General features: G+C 37.6%; 6 protein-coding genes, 1 long non-coding RNA gene and 1 pseudogene across 10 annotated transcripts; 5 read left to right on the top strand and 3 right to left on the bottom strand.

Annotated features, from left to right (window-relative positions):
* The first annotated feature begins 882 nt into the window (after nt 1-882).
* On the top strand, nt 883-3,964 carry LOC111451667 (probable E3 ubiquitin-protein ligase rbrA). Of its 3 annotated transcripts, XM_023092167.1 has the most exons (4): nt 883-1,370; nt 1,422-1,549; nt 2,448-3,214; nt 3,454-3,819. In XM_023092167.1, exons 1-4 carry the CDS (start codon nt 887-889, stop codon nt 3,656-3,658), a joined length of 1,584 nt encoding a protein of 527 aa, XP_022947935.1. In that variant the 5' UTR covers nt 883-886; the 3' UTR covers nt 3,659-3,819. The 3 variants fall into 3 exon arrangements, with proteins under 3 accessions (XP_022947935.1, XP_022947936.1, XP_022947934.1); XM_023092168.1 differs by lacking the exon at nt 3,454-3,819 and adding an exon at nt 3,827-3,964 and having other exon boundaries at nt 883-1,549; XM_023092166.1 differs by having other exon boundaries at nt 883-1,549.
* Nucleotides 3,965-4,858: 894 nt separating this feature from the next.
* On the top strand, nt 4,859-22,637 carry LOC111451669 (probable E3 ubiquitin-protein ligase ARI9). Of its 2 annotated transcripts, XR_002712015.1 has the most exons (4): nt 4,859-5,594; nt 6,172-6,947; nt 7,024-7,267; nt 22,626-22,637. XR_002712015.1 is itself a non-coding variant. In XM_023092170.1 (3 exons), the coding sequence occupies exons 1-3, from the start codon at nt 5,037-5,039 to the stop codon at nt 7,130-7,132; spliced, it is 1,443 nt and encodes a 480-aa protein (XP_022947938.1). In that variant the 5' UTR covers nt 4,859-5,036; the 3' UTR covers nt 7,133-7,331. The 2 variants fall into 2 exon arrangements, 1 of the variants encoding a protein (XP_022947938.1); XM_023092170.1 differs by lacking the exon at nt 22,626-22,637 and having other exon boundaries at nt 7,024-7,331.
* On the top strand, nt 9,187-12,450 carry LOC111451668. Its single transcript, XM_023092169.1, has 6 exons — nt 9,187-9,849; nt 10,052-10,246; nt 10,367-10,606; nt 10,885-11,102; nt 11,450-11,701; nt 11,941-12,450. Exons 1-6 carry the CDS (start codon nt 9,498-9,500, stop codon nt 12,214-12,216), a joined length of 1,533 nt encoding a protein of 510 aa, XP_022947937.1. The 5' UTR covers nt 9,187-9,497; the 3' UTR covers nt 12,217-12,450.
* LOC111451673 lies at nt 12,490-13,675 on the bottom strand (annotated as a pseudogene).
* On the bottom strand, nt 13,784-14,932 carry LOC111451671 (adenylate kinase isoenzyme 6 homolog). Its single transcript, XM_023092173.1, has 3 exons — nt 14,613-14,932; nt 14,349-14,494; nt 13,784-14,242 (listed from the first exon to the last, which is right to left on the bottom strand). Exons 1-3 carry the CDS (start codon nt 14,808-14,810, stop codon nt 14,056-14,058), a joined length of 531 nt encoding a protein of 176 aa, XP_022947941.1. The 5' UTR covers nt 14,811-14,932; the 3' UTR covers nt 13,784-14,055.
* LOC111451672 (protein disulfide-isomerase 5-1) lies at nt 15,117-17,648 on the top strand. Its single transcript, XM_023092174.1, has 4 exons — nt 15,117-15,422; nt 16,511-16,569; nt 16,667-16,842; nt 17,251-17,648. Exons 1-4 carry the CDS (start codon nt 15,300-15,302, stop codon nt 17,343-17,345), a joined length of 453 nt encoding a protein of 150 aa, XP_022947942.1. The 5' UTR covers nt 15,117-15,299; the 3' UTR covers nt 17,346-17,648.
* Nucleotides 18,662-21,244, top strand: LOC111451670 (elongation factor 1-alpha-like). Its single transcript, XM_023092172.1, has 3 exons — nt 18,662-18,803; nt 19,373-19,848; nt 19,941-21,244. The coding sequence occupies exons 2-3, from the start codon at nt 19,387-19,389 to the stop codon at nt 20,826-20,828; spliced, it is 1,350 nt and encodes a 449-aa protein (XP_022947940.1). The 5' UTR covers nt 18,662-18,803; nt 19,373-19,386; the 3' UTR covers nt 20,829-21,244.
* On the bottom strand, nt 21,463-22,146 carry LOC111451674. Its single transcript, XR_002712016.1, has 2 exons — nt 21,895-22,146; nt 21,463-21,800 (listed from the first exon to the last, which is right to left on the bottom strand). It is a non-coding gene; the product is annotated as an uncharacterized LOC111451674 (long non-coding RNA).
* Nucleotides 22,638-23,624: the final 987 nt, after the last annotated feature.

Below are 23,624 nucleotides of genomic sequence, written 5' to 3'. Positions count from 1 at the left end.
CGGTATAAATAAGAATCGAAATAGATTGTGAGTCAAGGATAAGGAAGGATCAAAATTAATGATAAATGTCTATCAATAATTGTGAAGTCTATGAGTAGATAGGTGATGAGAGGGTTGCAACGTAGTGCAATTACACGCGGTCTACTAAGTAATAAAGTGAAGTACTTTGAGCATCCAACCCAATGGCACTAAACACAAATTTAATTTTGCAGTCACATTTTTTATATCTATATACTGTCACATCGGGATAGAAATCATAGTTGAAAATATGAGTTTGACTCGATTTTACTTAAGCTTGCTCTTTTTGACCAGATTGACAACTACAAATGCAGATACCCTAAACAATAAATTTAGACCGTAGATCTAAATTAAAAAAAAAAAAAAACTCGTGAATAAGAGTTATTCATAGATATCAATGATATGTTCCATTGACTAGAAGTTGTTCACCTTGGAGACTTGATTCAATTATGAGTACAACTGGGTGTGGGAGGCACTTGGTCCTCTAGACTTTCAAGGGCTATTGTAGGTGCACTGGACACTACGCATTGTGTGGGCTTTTCTAGCCGCTGGACCATACCTCCAGCTGAGGCATTTCCAGAGTAGGCAGAATGTTAAACAAAAAAGATAACTCTTCCCGAGGCTCCTGTTGACGTCTCCAGACTTGCTAACGTGTTTATTACGGATAGACTTACGAATAATTGTAATTCACCGACGATAGACCATTGCACGAAATAAGGTCAATCCATGTTATCTATTTGCGTGTTCATGTGTTATTATGCTTACTAATATTTTGTACCCAATTACAATTTCCTTGTGTGTTTAAAAGGCATAATTACTTTGTTCTTACAGTTTTTATTGCGTCATCCTCTCGGGAACATAGAGCCCAATGTGGACTCCGGCCGACCAGACCTCTCAGAATCCCGACGGGGAAGACTTAAACGCCATAGTTTCCGCGCAGCTTCGTGATCTCATGGACGCCCTTGCACTCGATTCGGACCACGAATTTTCCTATAAACTTCCAATCGAAGAAACTCTCGACGCATCACTCGCTTCCTCTGCCTCTTCCATCACTCCTGTGCCAGAATTTCAAGAACTCGAAGGGAATGATATCACGACAATCGGTACGCTCCACTCTAGTGAACTCGGGGAATGCGATCAAATATTCCAAGAATGGCTGCAATCGGCGTTCGACACGCGCAGGACTCACGATTCCGGGGAGATTCTAAATATTTCCGATGGTGACTTGAGTGAGCGCGGATGTAGTATTGAGAAATCCTTCGGGGAGGGATCCTCGAAGAGCGAGGAGAATCAGGGCGTTTCTAGCCTCTATTTCAAGGGCCTTGTAAGTGAGGAAGGGATTGGAATTGGTGTTGCGATTTGTAATCCAAAGAATGAATTAGTCTTCGAGGTTAAAAGACGTCTTGTAGGAAACGAGAGGAGCAAAATGGTGGCTGAGTGTAAGGCTTTGATCGCAGGGCTGAACGCAGCTATTGATTTGGAATTGAAGCAACTTTGTTTTTACTGCGATTACTATCCGCTTTATCAATTTGTAAGCCTTCTCTCTATACTTTTGTTTGTCGTTTAATCTTGAACAAATTTCTTGCAGTTACTTGTTTATCATTAGCATCCGATATAATTTCGTGTTGTTTAAAACTTTAGCTGTAATCTACAAGTAGTGCGTCGATCAAGAGACGTTTATATGAACCATCACGTGGCATGGGGCCCTTACGTTTTACTTTCATAATAGTCTGGTTTCTTTCTGTTGAGCATTAAGTTGATAGAAAGGGATCATAAACTCATTCTCCATAATGATACGATATTATCTACTTACTTTCTTGGCTTTGCTTTGGAAATGATATTCCTTACTTATAAATCCATGATCAATCCCTAAATTAGCTAATGTGAGAATCCCTCCCAACAATTCTCAACAATCCTCCCCTCGAACAATGTACACTTAGAGCCTCCCCTAGGGCCTATAGAACCCTCGAACAACCTCCCCTTAATCGAGACTCGACTATGGACCCCTAAGGCCTATGAAGCCCTTGAACAACCTCCCTTTAATCGAGGCTCTCTTCGACATTTGAGGATTCTATTGACATGGCTAAGTTAAGGGCATGACTCTGATACCATGTTAGGAATCACGACTCTCTACAATGGTATGATATTGTCCACTTTGAGCATAAGCTCTCATGATTTTGGTTTGAGCTTCTCCAAGAGGCCTCATACCAATGGAGATGTATTCCTTACTTATAAACCAATGATCATTCTCTAAATTAGTCAATGTAGGACTCCCTCCCAACCATCCACAACATTTGTTACTGAAATGTGATTTAGAATTCCAAAAAGGTTTGTATGAATAGTTGAGCTCAGGGTTAAGCTTTTCACTTGCACTTTGTGTCTAGAACTACAATAAAGAATCCAACCTCATATCATTAACCCATGTGCAGGTAACTGGTAGATGGCTGCCCAAGCAGCGCAAGGTTGCCGCTCTATTCAGACAGATAACTCATCTTCAAGCACGTTTCGACTCTTGCTATCCCAGGCTTGTGGCTCGACATGATATCAAATTTGCATTCAAACTAGCCAGAGAAGCAATAGTTCCTCAGATCACACAAACTGAAGATCCTATCCCAAAGAAGCTAAATGAGACTTGTGTTATTTGTTTGGAGGATTGTGATGTTAATAGGATGTTTGCAGTTGATGGCTGCTTGCATCGGTACTGCTTTTCTTGTATGAAACAACACATGGAAGTGAAATTACTTCAAGGTTTGGTGCCAAAGTGTCCGCACGAGGGCTGTATGATCGACCTCAATGTTGATAGCTGCACAAAATTCTTGACACCTAAAGATATGGCTACCATGCGCCAACATCTTAAAGAGGCTTCCATACCAGTTTCTGAGAAAGTTTATTGCCCATATCCGAAATGCTCGGCTCTAACGACAAAAGGCGAGGCCTTGGAATACACTAAAGATGTTCTTGGTAGTGCCAACCAATCTGGATTGAGGAAATGCATGAAGTGTCATGGTCTTTTCTGCATCAACTGCAAGGTTCCTTGGCATAATCTCGTTTCATGCAGAGACTATAAAGGGTCAAGTAATCTGGAATTAGACGATGTGAAATTGAAGTCCCTGGCATCGACGTGCCTGTGGCGCCAATGTGTGAAATGTAATCACATGATTGAACTTGCTGAAGGTTGCTATCACATGACTTGCAGGTAATCTTATTATTCCCCTCTTACTTGAAATTCTTGGTTGGCATGAAGTTTTGACAGATTATGTACATTTTTCTGCACACCAACTTGAATTTGATTGAAGGATAAGAATCAAAATAGTAATATGAATGCCTACAATACCTGCAAGTTGTCTAAACCAAATCTAGTTTGCACTTGTTCATTTCTTCATCCAACTTTGAGTTGATCACAAAATCAACTCTTTGCTCGTGTTTTCATTGCAGATGCGGTCACCAGTTTTGCTATAAATGTGGAGCGGAATGGAAAGTTAAAAAGGCGACGTGTTCTTGCCCGCTCTGGAGTGAGGATTGTATCTGGTATAATGATAATAATAGGGAATTGGATCTTGATGGTATATACTTAGATGAAGAAGAAGAAGAAGAAGAAGAAGAGTTTTATGATTCAGATGATGAACATTATTATATTTGATCAAAAAATGAGAAAGAATAGAAAAACAATCCTTCTTGTTCATCTTCAATTCGAGTCAAATGATCTGATCCAACTGGGGAATTGATTTTGTGCCTGTAAATTGCCTGTTCCTAGATAGATATTGACATAGTTGAACTTTGTTGGGAGCTCTCTTTTTTTGTATAACAGGTTTTAATCATCAATCAAATTTGCTTCCTCTCCTCCTGGTGTGAAGCTGCTTTACACATTCTGAACTTAAAAAAGGTAACACTTTCTTCTATATTTCTATTCTCTGTTATTCAAGAGTGGAGTGATATCCGACGTTGGTTGGGGAGAACGAAACACCCTTTATAAGGGTGTGGACCATATCTGTTACGACGGTGTGAGTTTTTTTTTTTTTTTTTTTTTTTTTTTTTTTTTTTTTAATGTATACATGTACGTATATATATACACACACACTTATATATGTAATTTATATATATATATTAATTTAGAAATAGTTGGTGGTGTGAAACTTGACACTGCTCTGGCCTCTGTCATTTTCCAATTTGTCGTTTTTTGCGTCTCTTTCCAGGTTCTCCAGCCGACGCTGTCGTCGTCAAGTCAACCTTTTAAGAATTGTATTTATTTGGGCCCGTTTAAAAACCATTTTTTATTATTATTATTATAACAAAAACTATATGTCTGATAATCATTTATTTTATTTTATTTTTATTTTCTTTTAAAATAAGAGAGATGAAGAGATGTTTAGAGAGAGAAAAATGTGTGGAGGCATGAAAATAAAAATAAAGTTTTAGAGAAATATTATTACGTAAGTTATAAGAAGAAGGAAATACTTTATTTTAAGAGAGATAAAATTGGAGATGAAAGTTAAATAAATAGAAAAAAAAAAAGAGAAAAGAGTTATGTAGAGATGAAAAATTTATAGAAAAAAATAAGAAATTTTTAAAAGAGGAAAAAAAAAATTTAAAAATGAGTTTTTGAAAAATATAAATCTGTTTTTATCAACTTTTTTTTTCTTTTCCTGGAAATTTCTTATGGCTTGGAACGCGGTTTTTGGCACTGGATTTATCAAATTTTTAGTCCCACATTGAGTAAATTAGGAAAAGATTATGTATTTATAAATAAAAAAACACCGTCACTGTTCATTGGGGTAAAACAGTTAAGAGAATTTGGAGAAGGCGTGATGGATAAGGCATTAATTTCTACCGGACGGTTTTGCATTTTGCCGCTGATTTTAATAATAATAGACCGAGTCTTCTATTTTTTTAATGTAGTTGTTGAAGGAAAGGAAACTACAAAGGCTTTCCACGAACCAAGTAATTGTAGACTCACTTGTAAGCGCAGCCAATTCCACTTCGAATCCGTATTTTTTTAGCAGCCTTCTCCGTCGGAATCCATGGTGGATGGGACAGTAATCCTTGATTCCGGCCTAGATGACGATGAACTCGCCTACGACCTCCAGTTGAAAGAAGTCATTGCCCTTTCACAGACCCAGTTTTCTCCCCCTACTTCCTACTCTCCTCCACCATCGGCTTCATCCCGATCGTCGCCCTTTCTCGACGACGATAACGAGATGCGCTATGCGACTAACCTATGGACGTATCTGACCTCCGATGACGACGGGATGGGGTACGATTATCGGATGCCCTCTGATACGGACGTATCTGCTCTCCTCGATCCTTTATTTGATTCTGAAAGTTACAGATTGTATTTCAAGGGTTTGGTCGGCAAAGAGACCGCCGGAGACGTAACGATCATTGCGGTGGCTGTTTTCGATTCGAGAGACGATTTATTGATACATGTGAGGAAGCCATTGGAAGCTGCTCGAGAAAACGAGGCCGTCAGTCCCGAGGTTGCTGAGCTTATGGCCTTAATCAAAGGGCTTGAGGCGGCTCTTTCCCTTCACTTGGAACGAGTTTCCTTCTTCTGCGATGACTATATACTTCACCAATATGTGAGTTAGCGTACATTTCGAGCAAACATTATGAAATATTTGATTCTGCCGTTTCATGTTCTTGTTCGTTTTGCTGTAGATGTTAATTCTGTTCTTGTTCATTGTTGGATTGTTCCGAGCTCTGATTGTGTTCATTGTTAGATTTTATAGCATAAACATTATAATATTTGATTCTGCCTTTTCATGTTCTTGTTCGTTTTGCTGTAGATGTTAATTCTGTTCTTGTTCACTGTTGGATTGTTCCAATCCCTGATTGTGTTCATTGTTAGATTTCGTAGCATAAACATTATAATATTTGATTCTGCCCTTTCATGTTCGTGTTCATTTGGCTGTAGACGTTAATTCTGTTCTTGTTCACTGTTGGATTGTTCCAATCCCTGATTGTGTTCATTGTTAGATTTCGTAGCATAAACATTATAATATTTGATTCTTCCCTTTCATTGTTCGTGTTCATTTGGCTGTAGACGTTAATTCTGTTCTTGTTCACTGTTGGATTGTTCCAATCCCTGATTGTGTTAATTGTTAGATTTCGTAGCATAAACATTTAGTGCTATCAGTGATTGATTACCGAATGCAGGTTACAGGCAGATTACGGCCAAAACTGAGCAAGATTGCAAGTTTAGTCGAAAAAGTAGCTTTTCTACGAATGCAATTCTCTTATTGTGAACCCTTTTTGGTAGAACAAAATGTCATGAAGAGTGCCTTTAAATTAGTAGAACAAGCCACAGCTTCTCAGATCACCTTGCCTGATGCAGAAACTAGCAATACCCATCACTTGCTAGAGAACTGCGAGATTTGCTATGTAGATAACGAATTGGATCAGATGTATACTGTTAATGACTGCCTTCATAGATACTGCTTCTCTTGCATGAAAAAGCATGTGGAAGTGAAGTTTCTTGATGGATCTGAGGCAAAATGTCCTCATGAAGGCTGTAAATCGACAGTGGGTATTGAGAATTTTGAAAAACTTTTCCCCCCAAAAGTAATTGAAATCATTCATCAACGCTTCAAAGAATCTTCCATCCCTTTTTCAGAGAAAGTTTATTGCCCACAACCCAGATGCTCTGCTTTGATGTCGAAGACTGAAGTTTTGGATTATACAAAAGACATTCTTGGAAATGCAGAGCAATCTGGAGCTAGGAAGTGCATGAAATGCCAAGGATTTTTTTGCATCAAATGCAAAGCCACTTGGCACAACGACATGACGTGTGAGGAGTACAGGAAGTCAAGCCATGGCACTCAAACAGAAGACGCAAAGCTGAATTCTCTGGCCAAGGAGAAGCTCTGGCAGCCATGTCTGAGATGTGGCCATTTGGTTGAGCTTGCAGAAGGATGCTTCCACATCGTTTGCAGGTTTGCTTTCTTCTTTCTCTTGCATTTCTTTTGCTTGCAGAAGGAAGTTACCTCATTATTTGCTGATGTTCTTCAGATGTGGACATGAATTCTGCTATTCCTGTGGAGCTGAGTGGAAGAATAGGCAGCCAACATGTTTGTGTCCGATGTGGGATGAACATCTTATCTTAAATGATGAACAGTAACGGATGAATGTTGGGGAGATTGCTTGAAGAATTCAGGGGCGGATTATAGGTTTCTCTCTAATCTTAGTGATCATCATATCTTTTTACTATTAATTACAACATTGATTGGCTGTGCTAAGCTTAATAATTACATTCGTTTTTGTAACCGCCCAAACTCATTCTTAATCGATATTGTCAGTTTTGACTTGTTATGTATTGCACGGTCTATTAGAAGATGTTTTCACACCTTTGTAAAAAATATTTCGTTTTCTCTCCAGTCAATGTGGGATCTCACAATCTACCTCTCTTGCGAGTCCAACGTCCTCGTCGACATAGCGCTGAGTGTTTGATTCTAATACCATTTTGAATAGTCGAAACCCATTGCTAACAGATATTGTTAGCTCTTGCCTACTTCGTATCACCATCATCCTCACAATTTTAAATGTCTTTATTAGAAAGAGGTTTTCACACCCTTATAAAAACAAAATGTTTTGTTCCCATCTCACAATTCTCACAATTCACTCCTTTTGGGGCCAATGTTCTCATTGTTACATTGTTCTAACAACTGCGTTTTCAAATTATGAAGCTAACGACCATACATAATGTGTAAGTTTGAACGGTTACACTTTTTCTTCCATGTGATATTTTCTTCCATGTGGTATTTAAGTGGATGAACATTTACGCCTTTTTCTCAGTCATTTATAACAATTTAGTCTTTATTTCAAAAAGGGTAAGAATCTAATTTTTATGGTAAAAGTTTGAATTGTGTGGGTTTTTACAACTTATAGGCATATTTGGTTTACATAGGTGAAAAACATTAAATCTTAAGAAATATTATAAATTTTAAATTAAAGAGATTACGTTAATTAAAATTTGAAAAATTAGTAATTAAAAGGTTCGGATTTGGGGACGACCCGAATCGCAAGTGGGCATTAATATTAAATGCAAGTGGAAATTTAGAGCAATTCCGTGGAAAAAAAAAAGGGCGGCGGTTTTGTCGGGTAGCGATTGATTTGATCTGTCCAACAACCGAAGAGACTGGTGATCGTCGGTGTCGCCGTCGCCACCGCCACCTCCACTCACGGTTCCTTTCACCGGATCTGCACCAACCTTCGCACTGCCTACAATGGAGAAACAATGTTCAACGGTTTTCAAAAATATTGTGGGGATTCTCCCTTTCAACATATATTCCCTATTCCTTAATATTTAATATTTTTACTTTCTCCAAAAAAAAAAAAAAAAAAATATTCCTTTTAGATTCCCAAAAAAAAAAATTGTTCTTTTTTATATTTTAAATTATATATATATATATAATTTAATTAGATTTCTTTCTATTTCAATATTGTGCATAATTTAGAAATAAAGTAGATTTTTAGTAATATTTATTTGGTTAATTTAATAAAGTTTTCTTTTTGTAGGAATTTTGTCATATTCTTAAACTTTTCTAAGTAACCATTTTTTTTTGTAAAAAAAATTATTTATTAATTTATCTTTTCTTTCTGTATGTCAATTTCACATATACTCTCTCTTATTTTTCTAAAATTTTAATGATTTAAATTTTTATTTCAAATAATTTAGATAAAAAGATAGTCACTACACCTAATTCACAATAAATAATTTTCTCTAATTAAAAATTAACCCTACTTTATTTACTTCATTTTATAATTGATTTTTATAGTTACTAGAATTATTTTAAAATTTATAACAATTATTTATCACTGCCTATATATATATATATATATATATATATATATATTTGTAGCATTTCTAAGTACTAATTTTTTTTATATATTTTATTATTTTTGTCAAATCATTCCCATTATCCACATATTATAATATAGTACAATATTGTAAAAATTTTGAAAAGAAAAAAAAAAAAAGAATAAAACATAAGAATTAGAAAAAGAATAATAATAAAATAAATAATAAATGGGCACGGAAACCAGAGACATTGTTCGAGCAATCCCAAAACCTCTCTGTCTCTTTTTTTTTTTATTTAAAAAAATAAAATAATAATAATAATAATTTTTTATTATTATAATAAACGAGTTTAAAAAATAATTGAATTCGTCTCCGTCTTCGTCTTCGTGTTCGTGTTCGTCTTCGTCCCCACCCACCACCACAGCCATCACCATTGCCTTTTCGCTTCCTTTTCTTTGTCAACGTTCTTCCTTCTACGAACCCTAAATTCTTCTACTTCTCTTTCTCTCTCTTCTTTTTCACTTTGCGTCTCATTGAAGCCTTTTCGCAATCACTTTGTTTCTGTTTCCCCTCTTTATTTGAATTTAATTCCACTTCCAGAACGCTGAATTTTATGCTGCGTTTTGATTCCTTTCACGCCCTTGGCGATCTTACAGTGTGGTGATCTGGTTCTGAGACCGACGGAATGAGTTCGACAGTGCCGCCGCCGTCGTATGCTGCTCGCCATGGAGTGGGAGGTGGTTTTGGTGAGTCGGAGAATTTTGGAGATCAAGCTATGGAGTTTATTAAGGCGGCTGGGGAAATGGCTGTGGAGTTTGGGAAGGGGTGTAGGGATATTGTGGTGCAGAGTTTGGGAGATAAGGAGTCGTATCTCGTGAAGACGTTTGGGAAGGGCTCGTACATTGAGAAGAGAGTTAGAGGGCCTTGTGAGAAGGTTTGTGCTAAATTGCGATTCTTCAATGATTACTTGCCGGAGGATAAGGATCCGTTTCATGTCTGGATGGTCATACTGTCCGTTTCCGTTGTTGTTTTGGCAGGTGAAATTCTGGATTCGCTTGTGATGTATCTGTGTTTTTTAAGCGAATTAATTTCAACTGTGTTCTTCGAATTTTACTTCATTCCAATACTTGGTTACTTTAATCGTTTTCGTGCTTCTAACCGACTGAAGAATTGTTTTGTACCTCTCTGAAGAATTTCCTCTGAAGAGTCTCTTTACTGATCTGGTTTGTTTATCTACAGTTTTAAGTTTAGATGCTCAACGCGATGATATTTCCATCTCGCAAATTAAAAAGGTATACATACATCCTCCGAGCGCCAGGCGAGTAATGCTTCCCGACGGTAGATTCTTGGCATACAAGGAGCAAGGTGTTCCTGCGGACAGAGCTAGATTTTCAATGATCTCTCCTCATTCTTTCCTCTCTTCTCGGCTTGCAGGTTGTATCGGAGGGGTTAAAGATTTCGAGACATTATTACGTTAAACTATTCCTTTATATCTTCCTGCAACCTTTTCTATCTGTTAATTTGAACGTATTTTCACGGTATTCTTATCCTTAGGAATGCCTGGGATTAAGACTTCACTGTTGGAAGAGTTTGGCATTCGCTTGTTGACATATGATCTCCCGGGCTTTGGAGAGAGCGATTCTCATCCTCAAAGAAACCTTGAATCTTCAGCAATGGACATGTCGTTTTTAGCAAATGCTTTGGGTGTCAATGACAGATTTTGGGTAATAGGGTACTCAACAGGGAGCATGCATGCTTGGGCTGCTCTTAGATACATTCCTGATAAACTTGCAGGTACGAATTAGTTAATTCCATTGTTCTTCAGTTTAGTGCTTAGATCTCAATGTAGAAATGTAACATTACTAAAACAAACAAGGGCTTGTAAGAATCTAGTTCACATTCAGTAGACCATTGAAATAGTATGCCAGGGAGGGATTTTAAGCCAACTGAGAGAGTGAAAGGAAGAAATGGAGATAGGGATATTGGATGATGCGAATACCCAATTACATATTCAGAGTTGTAATGACACATTGGTAATAGAATCTCTGATACTCATTGGCATCGTTCTGCAGGTGCAGCTATGTTTGCTCCAATGGTTAATCCCTATGATCCAAGTATGAATAAGGAGGAAAGACGACGGACATGGGAGAAATGGAGTAGAAAGCGGAAATTTATGTACTTCCTAGCTCGAAGGTTTCCTACCATTCTTCCTCTGTTTTACCGTAACAGCTTCCTGTCTGGGAAGCATGATCAGATTGATAAGTGGCTGGCATTGTCACTAGGAAAAAGGGTGAGACATTATTTTCCACAATCGCAGTCGATTTATCTTCACAATCCTTCTATTGTAAGGTTTCCTACTGTTCTTCCCCGTTAATTGATGATTACACACCTATGACATTGATATGCTAAGAATGATTTCATGTTTATCATGTTATGACTGAACACAACTATTGCCCGCGGATACCCAATTCATGTTTTGTATTATTTTCATGTGTAATGTGTAGTTCTAGGCACCTATTGTCAGGCTCTTTGCACAAAACTTCATAGTGATTGGTCCAAGCCATTTAGATCCTGAGACTGCGTAGAAAACTTATACAGTGTAAAGCATCACTTGAGATCTTATCATTATTTTTTCAGGATAGAGCTTTGGTGGAGGATCCTATCCATGAAGAGTTCTGGCAAAGGGATGTAGAAGAATCAATCAGGCAAGGTAATCCAAAACCTTTCATGGAGGAAGCTGCATTACTTGTGTCAGATTGGGGTTTCAGGCTTCACGACCTCAGATTAGAGAAACGACGAGTAAGATCCTTGATTTATTGGCTCAAGTCATTGCTAGGTGATGTCCAAGAGGAATTCACAGGCTTCCTTGGTCCTATACACATATGGCAGGTTAGATTTTGATTGCTCATGTTCATATTCGTCAAAATTTAACCTTTCCCCTTTACTAAGATGATATCAATGCCCACTACCGATTATAGTGGCTTCTGCTTCCCCTGAACTGGCTGCTGAATGACGTCTAAGCAATAGAACTCCTACCTTTTCAAATCTTTTCAAATTCTAATTGGAGCTGTCAATTGTAATCTGATTTCCCCTTTTTCCCTCTTGATCTCATATGTTCATTCAAACAGGGGATGGATGATATGGTTGTTCCACCATCCATAACTGATTACGTGCATCGAATCCTACAAGGAGCTGCGGTTCATAAGCTCCCATATGAAGGCCATTTTACCTATATCTACTTTTGTGACGAATGCCATAGACAGATATTCACAACCCTATTTGGAACCCCACAGGGCCAACTGAACAATTCTCGTCTCGATCAGACTTCCTTCGATCAGACTTCCTTCGATTGCGACACAGAAGATCTCAAAGCTCAAACCAACAGTGATCCTACTGCAGATTAAGAGAGACATAGCTGCTGTAGTTCACTATAGATAATGTAAATAGCATACAATTGTTCTGTTGCTTCTCTAGCAGGTATAAAGGGATACAGAAAGTTACAGTTTTCTTTTTCTTTTTCTTTTTTGCCCCATTGCTTTTATAGCAAAATTCTAGTGAACCTGTCAAAGGTGGTGCAAGTTACTCCTTGCAATAGAAGTACAAACAAAGCAGAATTTTGATTTTTAAACTTCATTTACATTTTTGTGCTGCTTGGATGTCCCGTTGAACACAAACAATTGAATAAAGATCCAATTCATTATGCTCCCTAAGTTGTGGTCTCAGTGAGTACACAAGCAAAACTTTTCTCTGTGAAACGAATCTGTTTCATTTTGTTACTCTCCATTGACGATATTGATCAGTTTCAAGATCAAAAGGCTCATGGCTAATTTATTAAAAGATACAATCCAATGAATAGGAGATGAAGTAAAAAGAATGGAAGTCAGACCGACTCTCCTGGAAGTCGTCTCCTACGCCCAGTTTCATCAGCCTCAACAGCATCAATAACTGGGGACAGATAGTCAAAGAAGATGATGAAATCTAGATGACAAGAAACTGAATGAATTCAGATGGAAAAAGCTCCTTCGACTCCATCTTGGGCTGCCAAAACCCTTCAACCTGAGTCGAAGGTAGCGGTCGTCGAGACTTGTCTTTGACCATCATCTTCTATCTGTATGGGAAATGAACGAGTTTGTAGGTAAGATGGCCCTTGCCTCACCCTCAAGAACGAGTTTGTCACCATTCCTCAAACACTCCGTTTTAAATTTCGCCCTGAAACAAATTCAGCAAGTACCTAACTCAATGAAATGACAACTACAAATTTGAATCTGAGAAGTTAAGAGTTTTGCCATGAACAAGCTTACAGATATCTCTTCTTATTTTCTCTAGGGCCGATTGCCTATACCTGGCCAATGATCTTCTCTCCAACATAGACTGATAACTTGAAATTCAAGCTTTGCGACACGTAAATAGCTCCCGGCTACAATCATCCTCAACATATACCATAAATCAGAGCATCTAGACCATACATTAAAACAGCTTAAACAGAGCGCAAAACAGTTATAAGTTGTAAGAAAGATTCAGGTGCCATTTCTCAGTCCCCTTAAAATTCTATGGTATTAAAAGAAACTCAGACTGGCTTGCTAAACTTACAAAATGGGCGGAAATGATATGAGGGAACATTGAAGCAACAAGCATCCTGCGAACAAGACAATCGTCGAACCCAGCACGTCGGGCTAATTCAGAATCAAAATGCAGAGGATTTGAGTCGTGACTCACCTTGGAGTATTCCAACACATCTTCACTGGTGAATATTCTAGTATGGCTCAAGATATCTCCCATTTTGAGCACATTCGAAGTTGAAGAAGAGAAGCATTACAAAGAAGAAGAAATATAAGTTGAGAATAAACCTCTACTACTTAGCATACTTGTAAAGGCCAGTAAGTATCACTCAAATATGTTGCGCCTTCGACAGATGTCAATTAAAAAATTATATGCAGAAGAACAAAACTTCAATGGGAATGCAAGGCCTTGTACCTAACAAAATCCTCAAAAAAAAACTTGGACAATATCCATTGTTTCAATGATAACATTGGTACAAACAGGGTAAAACCTAAACAAAATGATGCAGCGTTCTAATATTCCAAACAATGGGGAATTGGGAGATATACAGCTCTAAAAGATATGGCTAAGAGAAAAACTAATTCAATCAAGCAGCAAAGCCAACTTTCTTAACTGACCATATACTTTAGAATCGAGAAAACTGGTACAAAAGTAATATTCTCTTCTTTTCTTTTGTTATCTGCTTAGCTTACAGGATGCCAATTCTTAACCCAATCCGCCAGAGTTTCAACATTTCGAGCTACATCGTCTACAGTGTCACTCCTTAGAGCCACCACTATGTTCTCCTGATAGCTTTCTTTAGCCTCCTCGAGCAATATCTGAAAGATTTCGCATTCAATATTGTTCGAAAGCTTGGCGCCTTCGTATCCCCTGAACCACAGACAGAATCCCACAAACGTCTGAGAAGAAAGCCAAAATGGACAGACAAAATACACAAACAGAATAATCATACACATGAACGCTTTAATTTTGTTACCTCTTCGTCAAGCGGTCATATAAGATAGAGTTTTCAGTCTGAAGCACAACCACGCGATCAAACCACCGCTCAGGAAAAAAATCACAGCCGTGATGGTCCACAATGATTCCGCCTTCTTCCATAAAATCCTCCAACTCATCGCAAACCTGAGTAATTTAATACACCTTCGGGTTAGCATCAATCTTCAGCCAACAACAGGAGGATGAACCAGCAGGTACTAAAATAAATCAAATAACAAGAAAAGCAGGAAAAGAAAAAACTAACCAGATCTTCGTTAATGATATAACACTGGAGTTCGTCATCCCAGCCATCATGTAGATTCTTCTCCTTCACAAGGTCTCCGATAGCGACATGACGGAGCTGAGCGGCGTCTGCTAAAGCAGATGACGTTGTTGTCTTACCGGTTCCCGGAGTTCCAGTGATCAATATGTTCGGCCTTTGCCTCTTCCGATCTTGCGCCATCGGAGTAATTCCGTCCTCCACCTTTTATTGTAATTCGTCCGTTAACGGTGCGCTTGCTTTTTAGTTTTCTAGGGTTCTTCCTTTCTGTTCTCTTATTTCTCTAGCTTGATCCTCTGCTTCGACGTTCCTGTAAGATAATTCTGTAACCAATCAAAAACTGCCACGTCACCATATCTAGTTCACTGGGCTTTCGGCCCACTTACGTCTGAGAAAATAATAATAATAATAATAATCAGATCTATCAGCAATAAATTTAAATTTTACCTTCACCTACAGATGAGTGAATTTAACAAATTTAAAAAATTCATAAATTAAATTTGATAAAATAAATTAAAATTTCAAGGTATTCAACATCGGGCCCCAACGACGCTTTCCAGATCGACCGGGATCGTTGTTTCAATTGCATATTGCGAACTCCGGCCACCAATACTGATCTTTTCTTCCATTGAATCCACAGCACTAGAGAAGATCCAGAGACCACATTCAACCATGAAATTCCATATTTCATCTGCAATTTTGTCTTTCTTGTTAATTTCTCTTATCGTTCTAAACACAGCTTCTCTCTGCAAATCTGAAGTTATAACCCTAACCGCGGACACCTTCTCCGACAAGGTACCGTTTTCAAACCCTAATTTACTCACTGAGGTCGATTTCTGTATTCTCTAAGTGGAAAATTTTGTCTGCGAGGGAATGACTCTCTTGATTTTTGAATCTTGTTTGACGATTCAGTATGTTCTTTTTATAATTTTAATTGATGTTCCTATAAAATCGATGATGCATGGTTGAATCCAGTTGTTTTTGTATTCGAGTTACTCTATGAGTTCGTTGGATTGGAGCGATTCGTCTGGGATTGGTATGGCTACTGTCAGCCGGGATGTCGCAGTTTGGGATCCGCAAGAACGAACTGCGGCCGTTCGAATAAAAAAGAAGAAGAAAATTTGATACTATTGTCTAGAATTGTCGAACTTTATTCTGAATATTATTGTGAACATCCAATGACAAATGCAGTAGAAACTAACTTCTGGTCTTGGTTTTTGATCGGATTTCGGGCAAACGGGGGTCAACAGTTGAGATCAAATTACTTGCTCGTGGGGATTGAACAAATTTGATTAGTGTAGGTTGTTAAGCAGGACTATGATTGGACAGATTTAAGTTTGTTGTTCTTAGATTTAGTGACATTGGTGAAACTTGTTAGGAAGGCTCATAAATGGTTAATAGTAAAGTGCATAGAGGGTATGCGTTCATGTCATGACGACCGCCTAATTAGGATTTAATGTACTCTGAATTACCTTTGCAATCAAATCCCGGTGGATAAAATAGTTGTCTCTTGAGAATAATCGAGTTGACTTGGAAACTATGGATGTCATGTCATTTTGAGTTTGCAGGCTGATGGAACTCTCACCTAGTTATTGATACGGTGTCGTCCATTATAACTTTTCATTGAAGATTGGTTAAATCAGCTTTCATCTTAGGCTTAAAGCTTTGATCTTTGGCCTAGATGATGCATGGTTGGTTATCTTCCCTTCCGTTTATATGTTATACCTTGATGGATTTTCATTTTTCTTCTTATATCATCCAACATTGATTAATCAAGTATTCAAAATAACAGAACCAACATTTGAAATTGTGAATTCCGACTAAGATATGATTTCACTGAACTTTTTAGTACATTCCTCATCGTAGAAATATGTACTTTTCAGGTAAAGGAAAAAGATACCGCATGGTTTGTGAAGTTCTGTGTTCCTTGGTGCAAGCATTGGTTCGCATTCTTTCTTATCGTAGTTTCCTGGTTTTTATCCTGTCGGTAATCGAGTTCATATTGCTTAATTACCTGTAACTTAAATTGCAAATTTCAGCAAGAATTTAGGATCATTATGGGAGGACCTGGGCAAGACAATGGAAGGCGAGGATGAAATCGAGGTCGGAGAAGTTGATTGTGGTTCTCATAAATCAGTCTGTTCTAAAGTTGATATCCATTCATATCCTACATTCAAGCTTTTCTATGAAGGGGAAGAAGTTGCAAAGTATAAAGGTGAATTTTTCCTCCCCTTTTTGTTACCCTTATTGTCTATGTGAACATATGTGTTCCGATTTTGCTTCTACTTTGGCAATTTATTTAATGAAGCTTTGTCGTCTTTGCGCATTCTTCACACGTAAGCACACATCAATTAAAAAAGATAAACTCATTGGTCTAATGAATCATGTTGAGCTTAGTTCAAAGTCTTATTAAACGTTGCCAATTTCCAGCCTTCAAAATTTGATGATTAGCAAGTTACGATATATTTGTTCATATCGACATGTCAGTTCATTCACCTCGTGGGTCTGCTATAGATGATTTTTGTTTACCAATATCAGAAATCAGAATGAAATGCCTCATTTCATTATATTCTTGGATCCGGATGAACCCTGATATAGCAGCTATAATTTTATGATGACCCAGGGCCAAGAGACGTAGAATCTCTCAAAAGCTTTGTTCTTGAAGAAGCTGAGAAAGCAGTGGAAAAAGCACAGCAGGACAGTGCTAAAGAATTGTGAAGAAAAAGATAAAGAACAGCGATTATATTGGTAGGGAAAACTTTTAACTTATTCACAGGAGTTCTTTCTTACCCATTCCCTCGAAGATTTGATAAACATATTTGATTTTGACAATCAGATAGATTCCTTTCCATGCTGTGTTAGACTATAAACGCTTGAAGCTTCTTGCAATGTTCTTAGAAGAATGCTTAAATTTGGATGGATAGATTTTGACCGTAATCTCAGTGACATTGTTTTCTGCCTCTTATGTTTAGGCTACTGCCTTTTGGTTGGAATATGTGAAAGATATTAAAGAATTTTGTACCGATAGGTTTATTATATATTTTATACCTTGCATTATATATAGACAGTTCATTTGTGGTTACGTTCAATTCTATGTTCATTTCTATCTTACGATCAAAACATGTATTCTTGTTTGAGAGGTCAAATGTTTGAATACTCGTTTTGAGGTACTCAAGCCTTGTTAAATTAACTTGTTGTCGGGCCACACCCGGGAAAGAGAGTGCTCGTTTGGATTCCAATGTCCGCCATTGGTTTTCAAGAGATCCGATTGGGAGAGGAGTGTTAAATTATAAATCAAAATTACCATAATTTTTTTTTTTAAAAAAAAACAATATTCGAGTGATTTTGTTTTTTTTTTACCTGCTTTTTGTAAAATGACGTTATGAATTGGAATTTTGGGAGTGGACCGGGTAGGCAGGTAGCGGGTAAATGCCACAATGTGCTCATGGTGTCGCTACTTTCCGAAACCCAACCTCAACATATCCATCTTCAGTGCACTCTCTATCTGCCAGATTCTTTTTTGGCCTAATTATTTGTGTGTCGTTTACTATAATAACCTTATAGTACAAATTAATTAATTAATAAATAAAACCTTTTTGGACTTTCCATTCATTATTATATTCCCATGTCATTAAAAAAAAAAAAAAACTATTTAAAATTATTTTCAGGTGTTAATTTAATTATATTTAATATTTTCCCCTGCTCGTTGCTTCCTTTCGTATATATGCATATTCCTTTTGGTAGAGGCAAAAAGGCTAATTATTTACTGGATTTTAATTTAAAATTAATTTAATTTTAAAATATTATATTTTAAAAAAGAATCTAAATTCTTTTTCTTTTTAAAAAAAGAATTAAAAATCATACGAAAACTCTCTAGGAAGTGAATATGTAATTTTTAAGCAAATAAATGAGAATTATTGAAATCGGTCCACGCATTTGGCCGGTGTCCAGTCTACTTTAAGAAGGGAAGATTAATACCGTTGGATCAGATCGCTCAATATCTGACGGCTGAGGAATAAACCCTAGTCAGATATGCGCCAACAGTTCTGCTATATATAGTCAAAGAGCTCCACCATTCTTTACCTCCACTTTATTTTTTGTGTAAACCTCGTTTCTTGATTCAGCAGGAGCTTCTTCAATCCGGCTTCTCGATTTTTTTTATATTCGCTGTTTCAGGTTTGATTATATCTTTGCTTGATCGATAGTTTTCGTATATGATTCGTTTGTTCTTTATGCGTGCATGTTGTTTAATCCATTGTTGTATTACGGATTTGTAAGGATGGGTGAATTTATCTAGGTATTGACTTTACGAAGGGGATTTTGAATCGTGTCGTCTATGATTCAGTTTGTGATTCTTTTTAATTGGTTGTTTCGGTCTAGGAAAATTTATCTTCTGTTTCGTGTTCGTTGAACGAGCTGTTTGTTGTAGCAATTACGTTGAGGTTATGAGCGTCGTTGAATAATGTCAAGTTTGTGTGATGATTTGACATTTTTTATGTTAAGTTTTGGATGTATTCTTCGTAAGATTTGTCGAGTTTGTGGAGGAGACGTCCTTTTTTTAATGTAAAAGAGGAAGTTCCAATGACACTGTTTACGGTTTTCATACCATTGAAGATCTACGAACTAGATTAAGTTTATCAATGGATTTAATGGTAAATTATCGATTATATGTCGTTTGATTTGCCTGTATCAAGGATATTGTTCCATAAGCTTATCGTTTGGTTTATCATTGTTACCTTTTTCAGTTTACAAATTTAAAATGGGGAAAGAGAAGGTTCACATTAACATTGTGGTCATTGGCCACGTCGATTCCGGGAAGTCCACCACCACCGGACACTTGATCTACAAGCTTGGTGGTATTGACAAGCGTGTCATTGAAAGATTCGAGAAGGAGGCTGCTGAGATGAACAAGAGGTCCTTCAAGTATGCCTGGGTCTTGGACAAGCTCAAGGCTGAGCGTGAGCGTGGTATCACCATCGATATTGCCTTGTGGAAGTTTGAGACCACCAAATACTACTGCACCGTTATTGATGCTCCTGGACATCGTGATTTCATTAAGAACATGATTACTGGTACCTCACAGGCCGATTGTGCTGTTCTCATTATTGACTCCACCACTGGTGGTTTTGAAGCGGGTATTTCCAAGGATGGTCAAACCCGTGAGCATGCTTTGCTTGCGTTTACCCTTGGTGTTAAGCAGATGATCTGCTGCTGCAACAAGGTAAGGTTACTGTTTCACATATATGGTTAAATTTGATCATGTTAGTGTATTTTGGTTTCGTTTCAAACTCAGTTTGCTTTTACCCTTTGTAGATGGATGCCACCACTCCCAAGTACTCGAAGGCAAGATATGATGAAATTGTCAAGGAAGTTTCTTCTTACCTCAAGAAGGTGGGCTACAACCCTGATAAAATCCCATTCGTCCCCATCTCTGGTTTTGAAGGAGACAACATGATTGAGAGGTCAACCAACCTCGATTGGTACAAGGGCCCAACCCTTCTTGAGGCTCTTGACTTGATCCAGGAGCCCAAGAGGCCTTCAGACAAGCCACTCCGTCTTCCACTTCAGGACGTTTACAAGATTGGTGGTATTGGAACTGTCCCAGTTGGACGAGTTGAGACCGGTGTACTCAAGCCAGGAATGGTCGTCTGTTTTGGCCCTACTGGATTGACAACTGAAGTTAAGTCTGTTGAGATGCACCATGAAGCTCTCCCAGAGGCCGTTCCAGGTGACAATGTTGGATTCAACGTGAAGAATGTTGCTGTCAAGGATCTTAAGCGTGGTTTCGTTGCCTCCAATTCCAAGGATGACCCTGCCAGGGAGGCTGCCAACTTCACTTCTCAAGTCATCATCATGAACCACCCAGGACAGATTGGCAATGGCTATGCTCCAGTGCTTGATTGCCACACCTCTCACATTGCCGTGAAGTTTTCTGAGATTCTAACCAAGATTGACAGGCGATCTGGTAAGGAACTTGAGAAGGAGCCCAAGTTCTTGAAGAACGGTGATGCTGGTATGATCAAGATGGTTCCCACCAAGCCGATGGTGGTGGAAACATTCTCTTCATACCCTCCTCTTGGACGATTTGCCGTGAGGGACATGAGACAGACGGTTGCTGTCGGTGTCATCAAGTCGGTTGAGAAGAAGGATCCAAGTGGTGCCAAGGTTACCAAATCCGCAGCCAAGAAGGCTGGAAAGTGAACCGTGCTTATAAAACCTCAGACCTTCTCGTCTGAGGATTTCAAATGTCCGAATAATAAAGACCCGGTTTCTGTTGGTGCTGTTTTGTATGGTGATCATAGTTGTTGGCATTGGTTATCAGGTACCCAATCTCAGAATTGGGTGCTTGATAGACGGTGGCGCAGCTATGCCCTCTTATAGTGTCTCTTTTTGTGTCGTTCGTTTGGTCCTCTACTTTCCTGGTCAGTCCTGCCTGAGTTCGACATGGTTTGGTTCGTCCAAAGCATTTTCGACATACCCCTGCATACTATTATCATTATAGCTAATATGGTTGCATATTTTTACAGTGGATTTGCGTCTTGATTCTACTTTGAAGATCTTGGTTTATTACAACAAATTAATGTTGATATCAACGGGGACGTAACCTTGTTTAAACTCGAAGGCATGTGAAACGTGGTCTCATACAGTACAGACATTTTAGAGTGTCATATCCGGCCTATCCTCTCTCACGTCCTTTTCTCCGTTTCCCTCTCTTCCTGAATGATTATACTTTGCTTTGTTAGTAAACATGTTCTTGATTTTTTTGCAAGGATTGGAACCATAAACCTATGAAAATTTCGACAATTTAGAGCCAAAACCAACTCCAAAAAAGATCGGAAAGTAAAATTAGAAGAGGATTACATTGAACCATCCAGTAAAGTTGGAAACAAAGGAGAACAATACATGAATCTCCAAATCAGGATTTTGACAAAATATGAAAATACAGATCCGAAACCAACACAAAAAAGTTGAGATTGTGGAATCATGGACAGTGTTTTCGTAATCTAAGCGGCTTTTGCAGCCGAAGTTAATTTGGTTTTTTCACACAAATCATGAAGATCTCCATCTCCAATAGCTTGGATGATGTATCTGGTGAAGCCGATCCCTCCTGTATCGGCACTCGATGATCTTCGCCTTCTCATGGCTTCCCTCCTTCGATCATGATCTTCCATCCTACCACAAAAGCAAAACAGAGTTTACTCGCACAAAACAGAGAGAGAGAGAGAGAGAGAGAGAGAGAGAAGAGAGAAAGGTTAAAGAAACATACTCTGTAGAGAGAGGACGATGAGAGAGAGAGAAGCCGGAAAGACAGAGAGGAAGACCTGGAGAGACGAGCTTGGACGGCATTTCTCTCCACAGTACGACGACGAAGCAGAAGAAGAAGAAGACGAAGAAGAAGGAGACGAAGAAGATCTGTAATTCTCGGGAGGGAAAAGAAGAGATTACAAAGAACGCAAAATTGAGGAATGGGTTTTTATTTTCTTTCTTTACGGTTTTTTTGGGCTTTTTCAGACTTCCCCCCTCCGTCTGAAAAGAATACAACAAAGCTTCATTTCCAATTAATAATCATTTTTTATTTTCTACTTTTAATAAATATAATAAAAAATATATATACTAATTAACATTTAATTATTAATCATTACATAAATTAATTTTAAAAAAAAAACAAATGTAGCTTTTATTAATCTATTAAAAACAAAGAAAGGGTTAAAAAAAAGGACATTTAAAGCTGAATGTTTCGCCAAAACCAACCGCCTATCTCTATAATTAAATGGCCGATGACGTGGTATTTATTGAAGCAGCACCGATCTTCGTGCACCCAATTTCTGTTTTAAATAAAACAAGTAAAACCAATTTATGTCTTGTTAATTCCACTATTACTATTTCTTTTTTTATTGGTTTCAAGTTTATTTTTTACTTTATATTAAAAAAAAATGGTTTTTATTAGACTAATTTTTAGCATGTTTTCTTTATCATTTTCTTATTTCTCTAAAAAAGTTATAAGGTAAAATATTTTCTTTTTTAAGTTTTTGTGATTGAGCAAAAAAAAAGAAACCTAATTAGTATAGATATTTTTTTTAACCATTCAATCCTCAAGATCAAAGATATGATATCGATTCATTTATATACCCTTCATCCGAGCGTGTTCGTTTCATTATAACTCAACTAATTGTACATTGCAATGTCATAGATTTTTTCTTTTTTTTGAGGATTTTCGAGAATAGTACTTTTTTTCGTTTCGATACATTGATTTATATTTTCTATTAAATCACATTCGTCTATACCATTAATAATAATTTGGAATGTAACATACTTGCCATTTTCGAAATGAACCCTATCAAAAAATGCTACGAACTCTTCTTCATTTTCGAGGTAGAAAATGACTAAACAAGAGGGAAAAATATCTTTCAATCAAAACAAAATCAAAAACAAAAACAGAAAACAAAACAAAGCAAAGACCTGAAAATAGATACAGTTTTGTGAGCTCTTTTTACCACTAAAGAACAAGAAAACATAAACACCACCAACAACAAATGTACAATTCAAACGTGCAAGTTCAGAAGATAATAAAATGTTGTCTTGAAGTTGTCCTTTTGCTGTCATACCAGGACGGGCCTCGGACATGATAATGCAAATATTATCATAACCAAGCAGCTGGCATTTAAAGTGATGTCAAATCTCCAACCACAAAAAAGAAACAGATTTTACAATAACAATGAATTTTAAGCTGACTTTTCTAGCTTCAATAATGCATTTCAACTATAAATATGCATCAAACATTACAAGAAGCAGTTGGATCTAATCTGGATGGAATGGGAAGCTTTTCCCTATACAAATTAGAAGCCAAAAAAGGTCTGCAACAAAAGCAAAGGAAGGTTTACTTTGCAGGGGAGATGGCGCCGTCACCCGTTCTTAGTGGGGTTCTGGTGTCGGCATCATATCTTTTGCTAAGCAAACCAACGATTTGAATATCGAAGGAGAAGAAAAGAGATGGGA

Source organism: Cucurbita moschata, unplaced genomic scaffold (genome assembly GCF_002738365.1).
Source record: "Cucurbita moschata cultivar Rifu unplaced genomic scaffold, Cmos_1.0 Cmo_Scf00013, whole genome shotgun sequence".
In the NCBI taxonomy this organism is placed as follows: Eukaryota; Viridiplantae; Streptophyta; class Magnoliopsida; order Cucurbitales; family Cucurbitaceae; genus Cucurbita; species Cucurbita moschata.
This window is presented reverse-complemented; position numbering and strand designations above follow the sequence as displayed.

What these genes read in the sequence shown, in the direction of transcription:
- LOC111451671 (XM_023092173.1), bottom strand. Translation starts at nt 14,810, where the DNA reads ATGGCGCAAGATCGGAAGAGGCAAAGGCCGAACATATTGATCACTGGA. An exon ending in ATATCATTAACGAAGATCTG is followed by an intron (nt 14,495 to 14,612) that starts GTTAGTTTTTTC and finishes TAAATTACTCAG; the next exon opens with GTTTGCGATGAGTTGGAGGA. An exon ending in TATGACCGCTTGACGAAGAG is followed by an intron (nt 14,243 to 14,348) that starts GTAACAAAATTA and finishes TCTGTGGTTCAG; the next exon opens with GGGATACGAAGGCGCCAAGC.
- LOC111451672 (XM_023092174.1), top strand. Translation starts at nt 15,300, where the DNA reads ATGAAATTCCATATTTCATCTGCAATTTTGTCTTTCTTGTTAATTTCT. An exon ending in GTTCCTTGGTGCAAGCATTG is followed by an intron (nt 16,570 to 16,666) that starts GTTCGCATTCTT and finishes TGCAAATTTCAG; the next exon opens with CAAGAATTTAGGATCATTAT. An exon ending in AGAAGTTGCAAAGTATAAAG is followed by an intron (nt 16,843 to 17,250) that starts GTGAATTTTTCC and finishes ATGATGACCCAG; the next exon opens with GGCCAAGAGACGTAGAATCT.
- LOC111451667 (XM_023092166.1), top strand. Translation starts at nt 887, where the DNA reads ATGTGGACTCCGGCCGACCAGACCTCTCAGAATCCCGACGGGGAAGAC. An exon ending in ACTATCCGCTTTATCAATTT is followed by an intron (nt 1,550 to 2,447) that starts GTAAGCCTTCTC and finishes ACCCATGTGCAG; the next exon opens with GTAACTGGTAGATGGCTGCC. An exon ending in TGCTATCACATGACTTGCAG is followed by an intron (nt 3,215 to 3,453) that starts GTAATCTTATTA and finishes TTTTCATTGCAG; the next exon opens with ATGCGGTCACCAGTTTTGCT.
- LOC111451668 (XM_023092169.1), top strand. Translation starts at nt 9,498, where the DNA reads ATGAGTTCGACAGTGCCGCCGCCGTCGTATGCTGCTCGCCATGGAGTG. An exon ending in TTCCGTTGTTGTTTTGGCAG is followed by an intron (nt 9,850 to 10,051) that starts GTGAAATTCTGG and finishes GTTTATCTACAG; the next exon opens with TTTTAAGTTTAGATGCTCAA. An exon ending in GTCCTATACACATATGGCAG is followed by an intron (nt 11,702 to 11,940) that starts GTTAGATTTTGA and finishes TCATTCAAACAG; the next exon opens with GGGATGGATGATATGGTTGT.
- LOC111451669 (XM_023092170.1), top strand. Translation starts at nt 5,037, where the DNA reads ATGGTGGATGGGACAGTAATCCTTGATTCCGGCCTAGATGACGATGAA. An exon ending in ACTATATACTTCACCAATAT is followed by an intron (nt 5,595 to 6,171) that starts GTGAGTTAGCGT and finishes TACCGAATGCAG; the next exon opens with GTTACAGGCAGATTACGGCC. An exon ending in TGCTTCCACATCGTTTGCAG is followed by an intron (nt 6,948 to 7,023) that starts GTTTGCTTTCTT and finishes GATGTTCTTCAG; the next exon opens with ATGTGGACATGAATTCTGCT.
- LOC111451670 (XM_023092172.1), top strand. Translation starts at nt 19,387, where the DNA reads ATGGGGAAAGAGAAGGTTCACATTAACATTGTGGTCATTGGCCACGTC. An exon ending in TGATCTGCTGCTGCAACAAG is followed by an intron (nt 19,849 to 19,940) that starts GTAAGGTTACTG and finishes TACCCTTTGTAG; the next exon opens with ATGGATGCCACCACTCCCAA.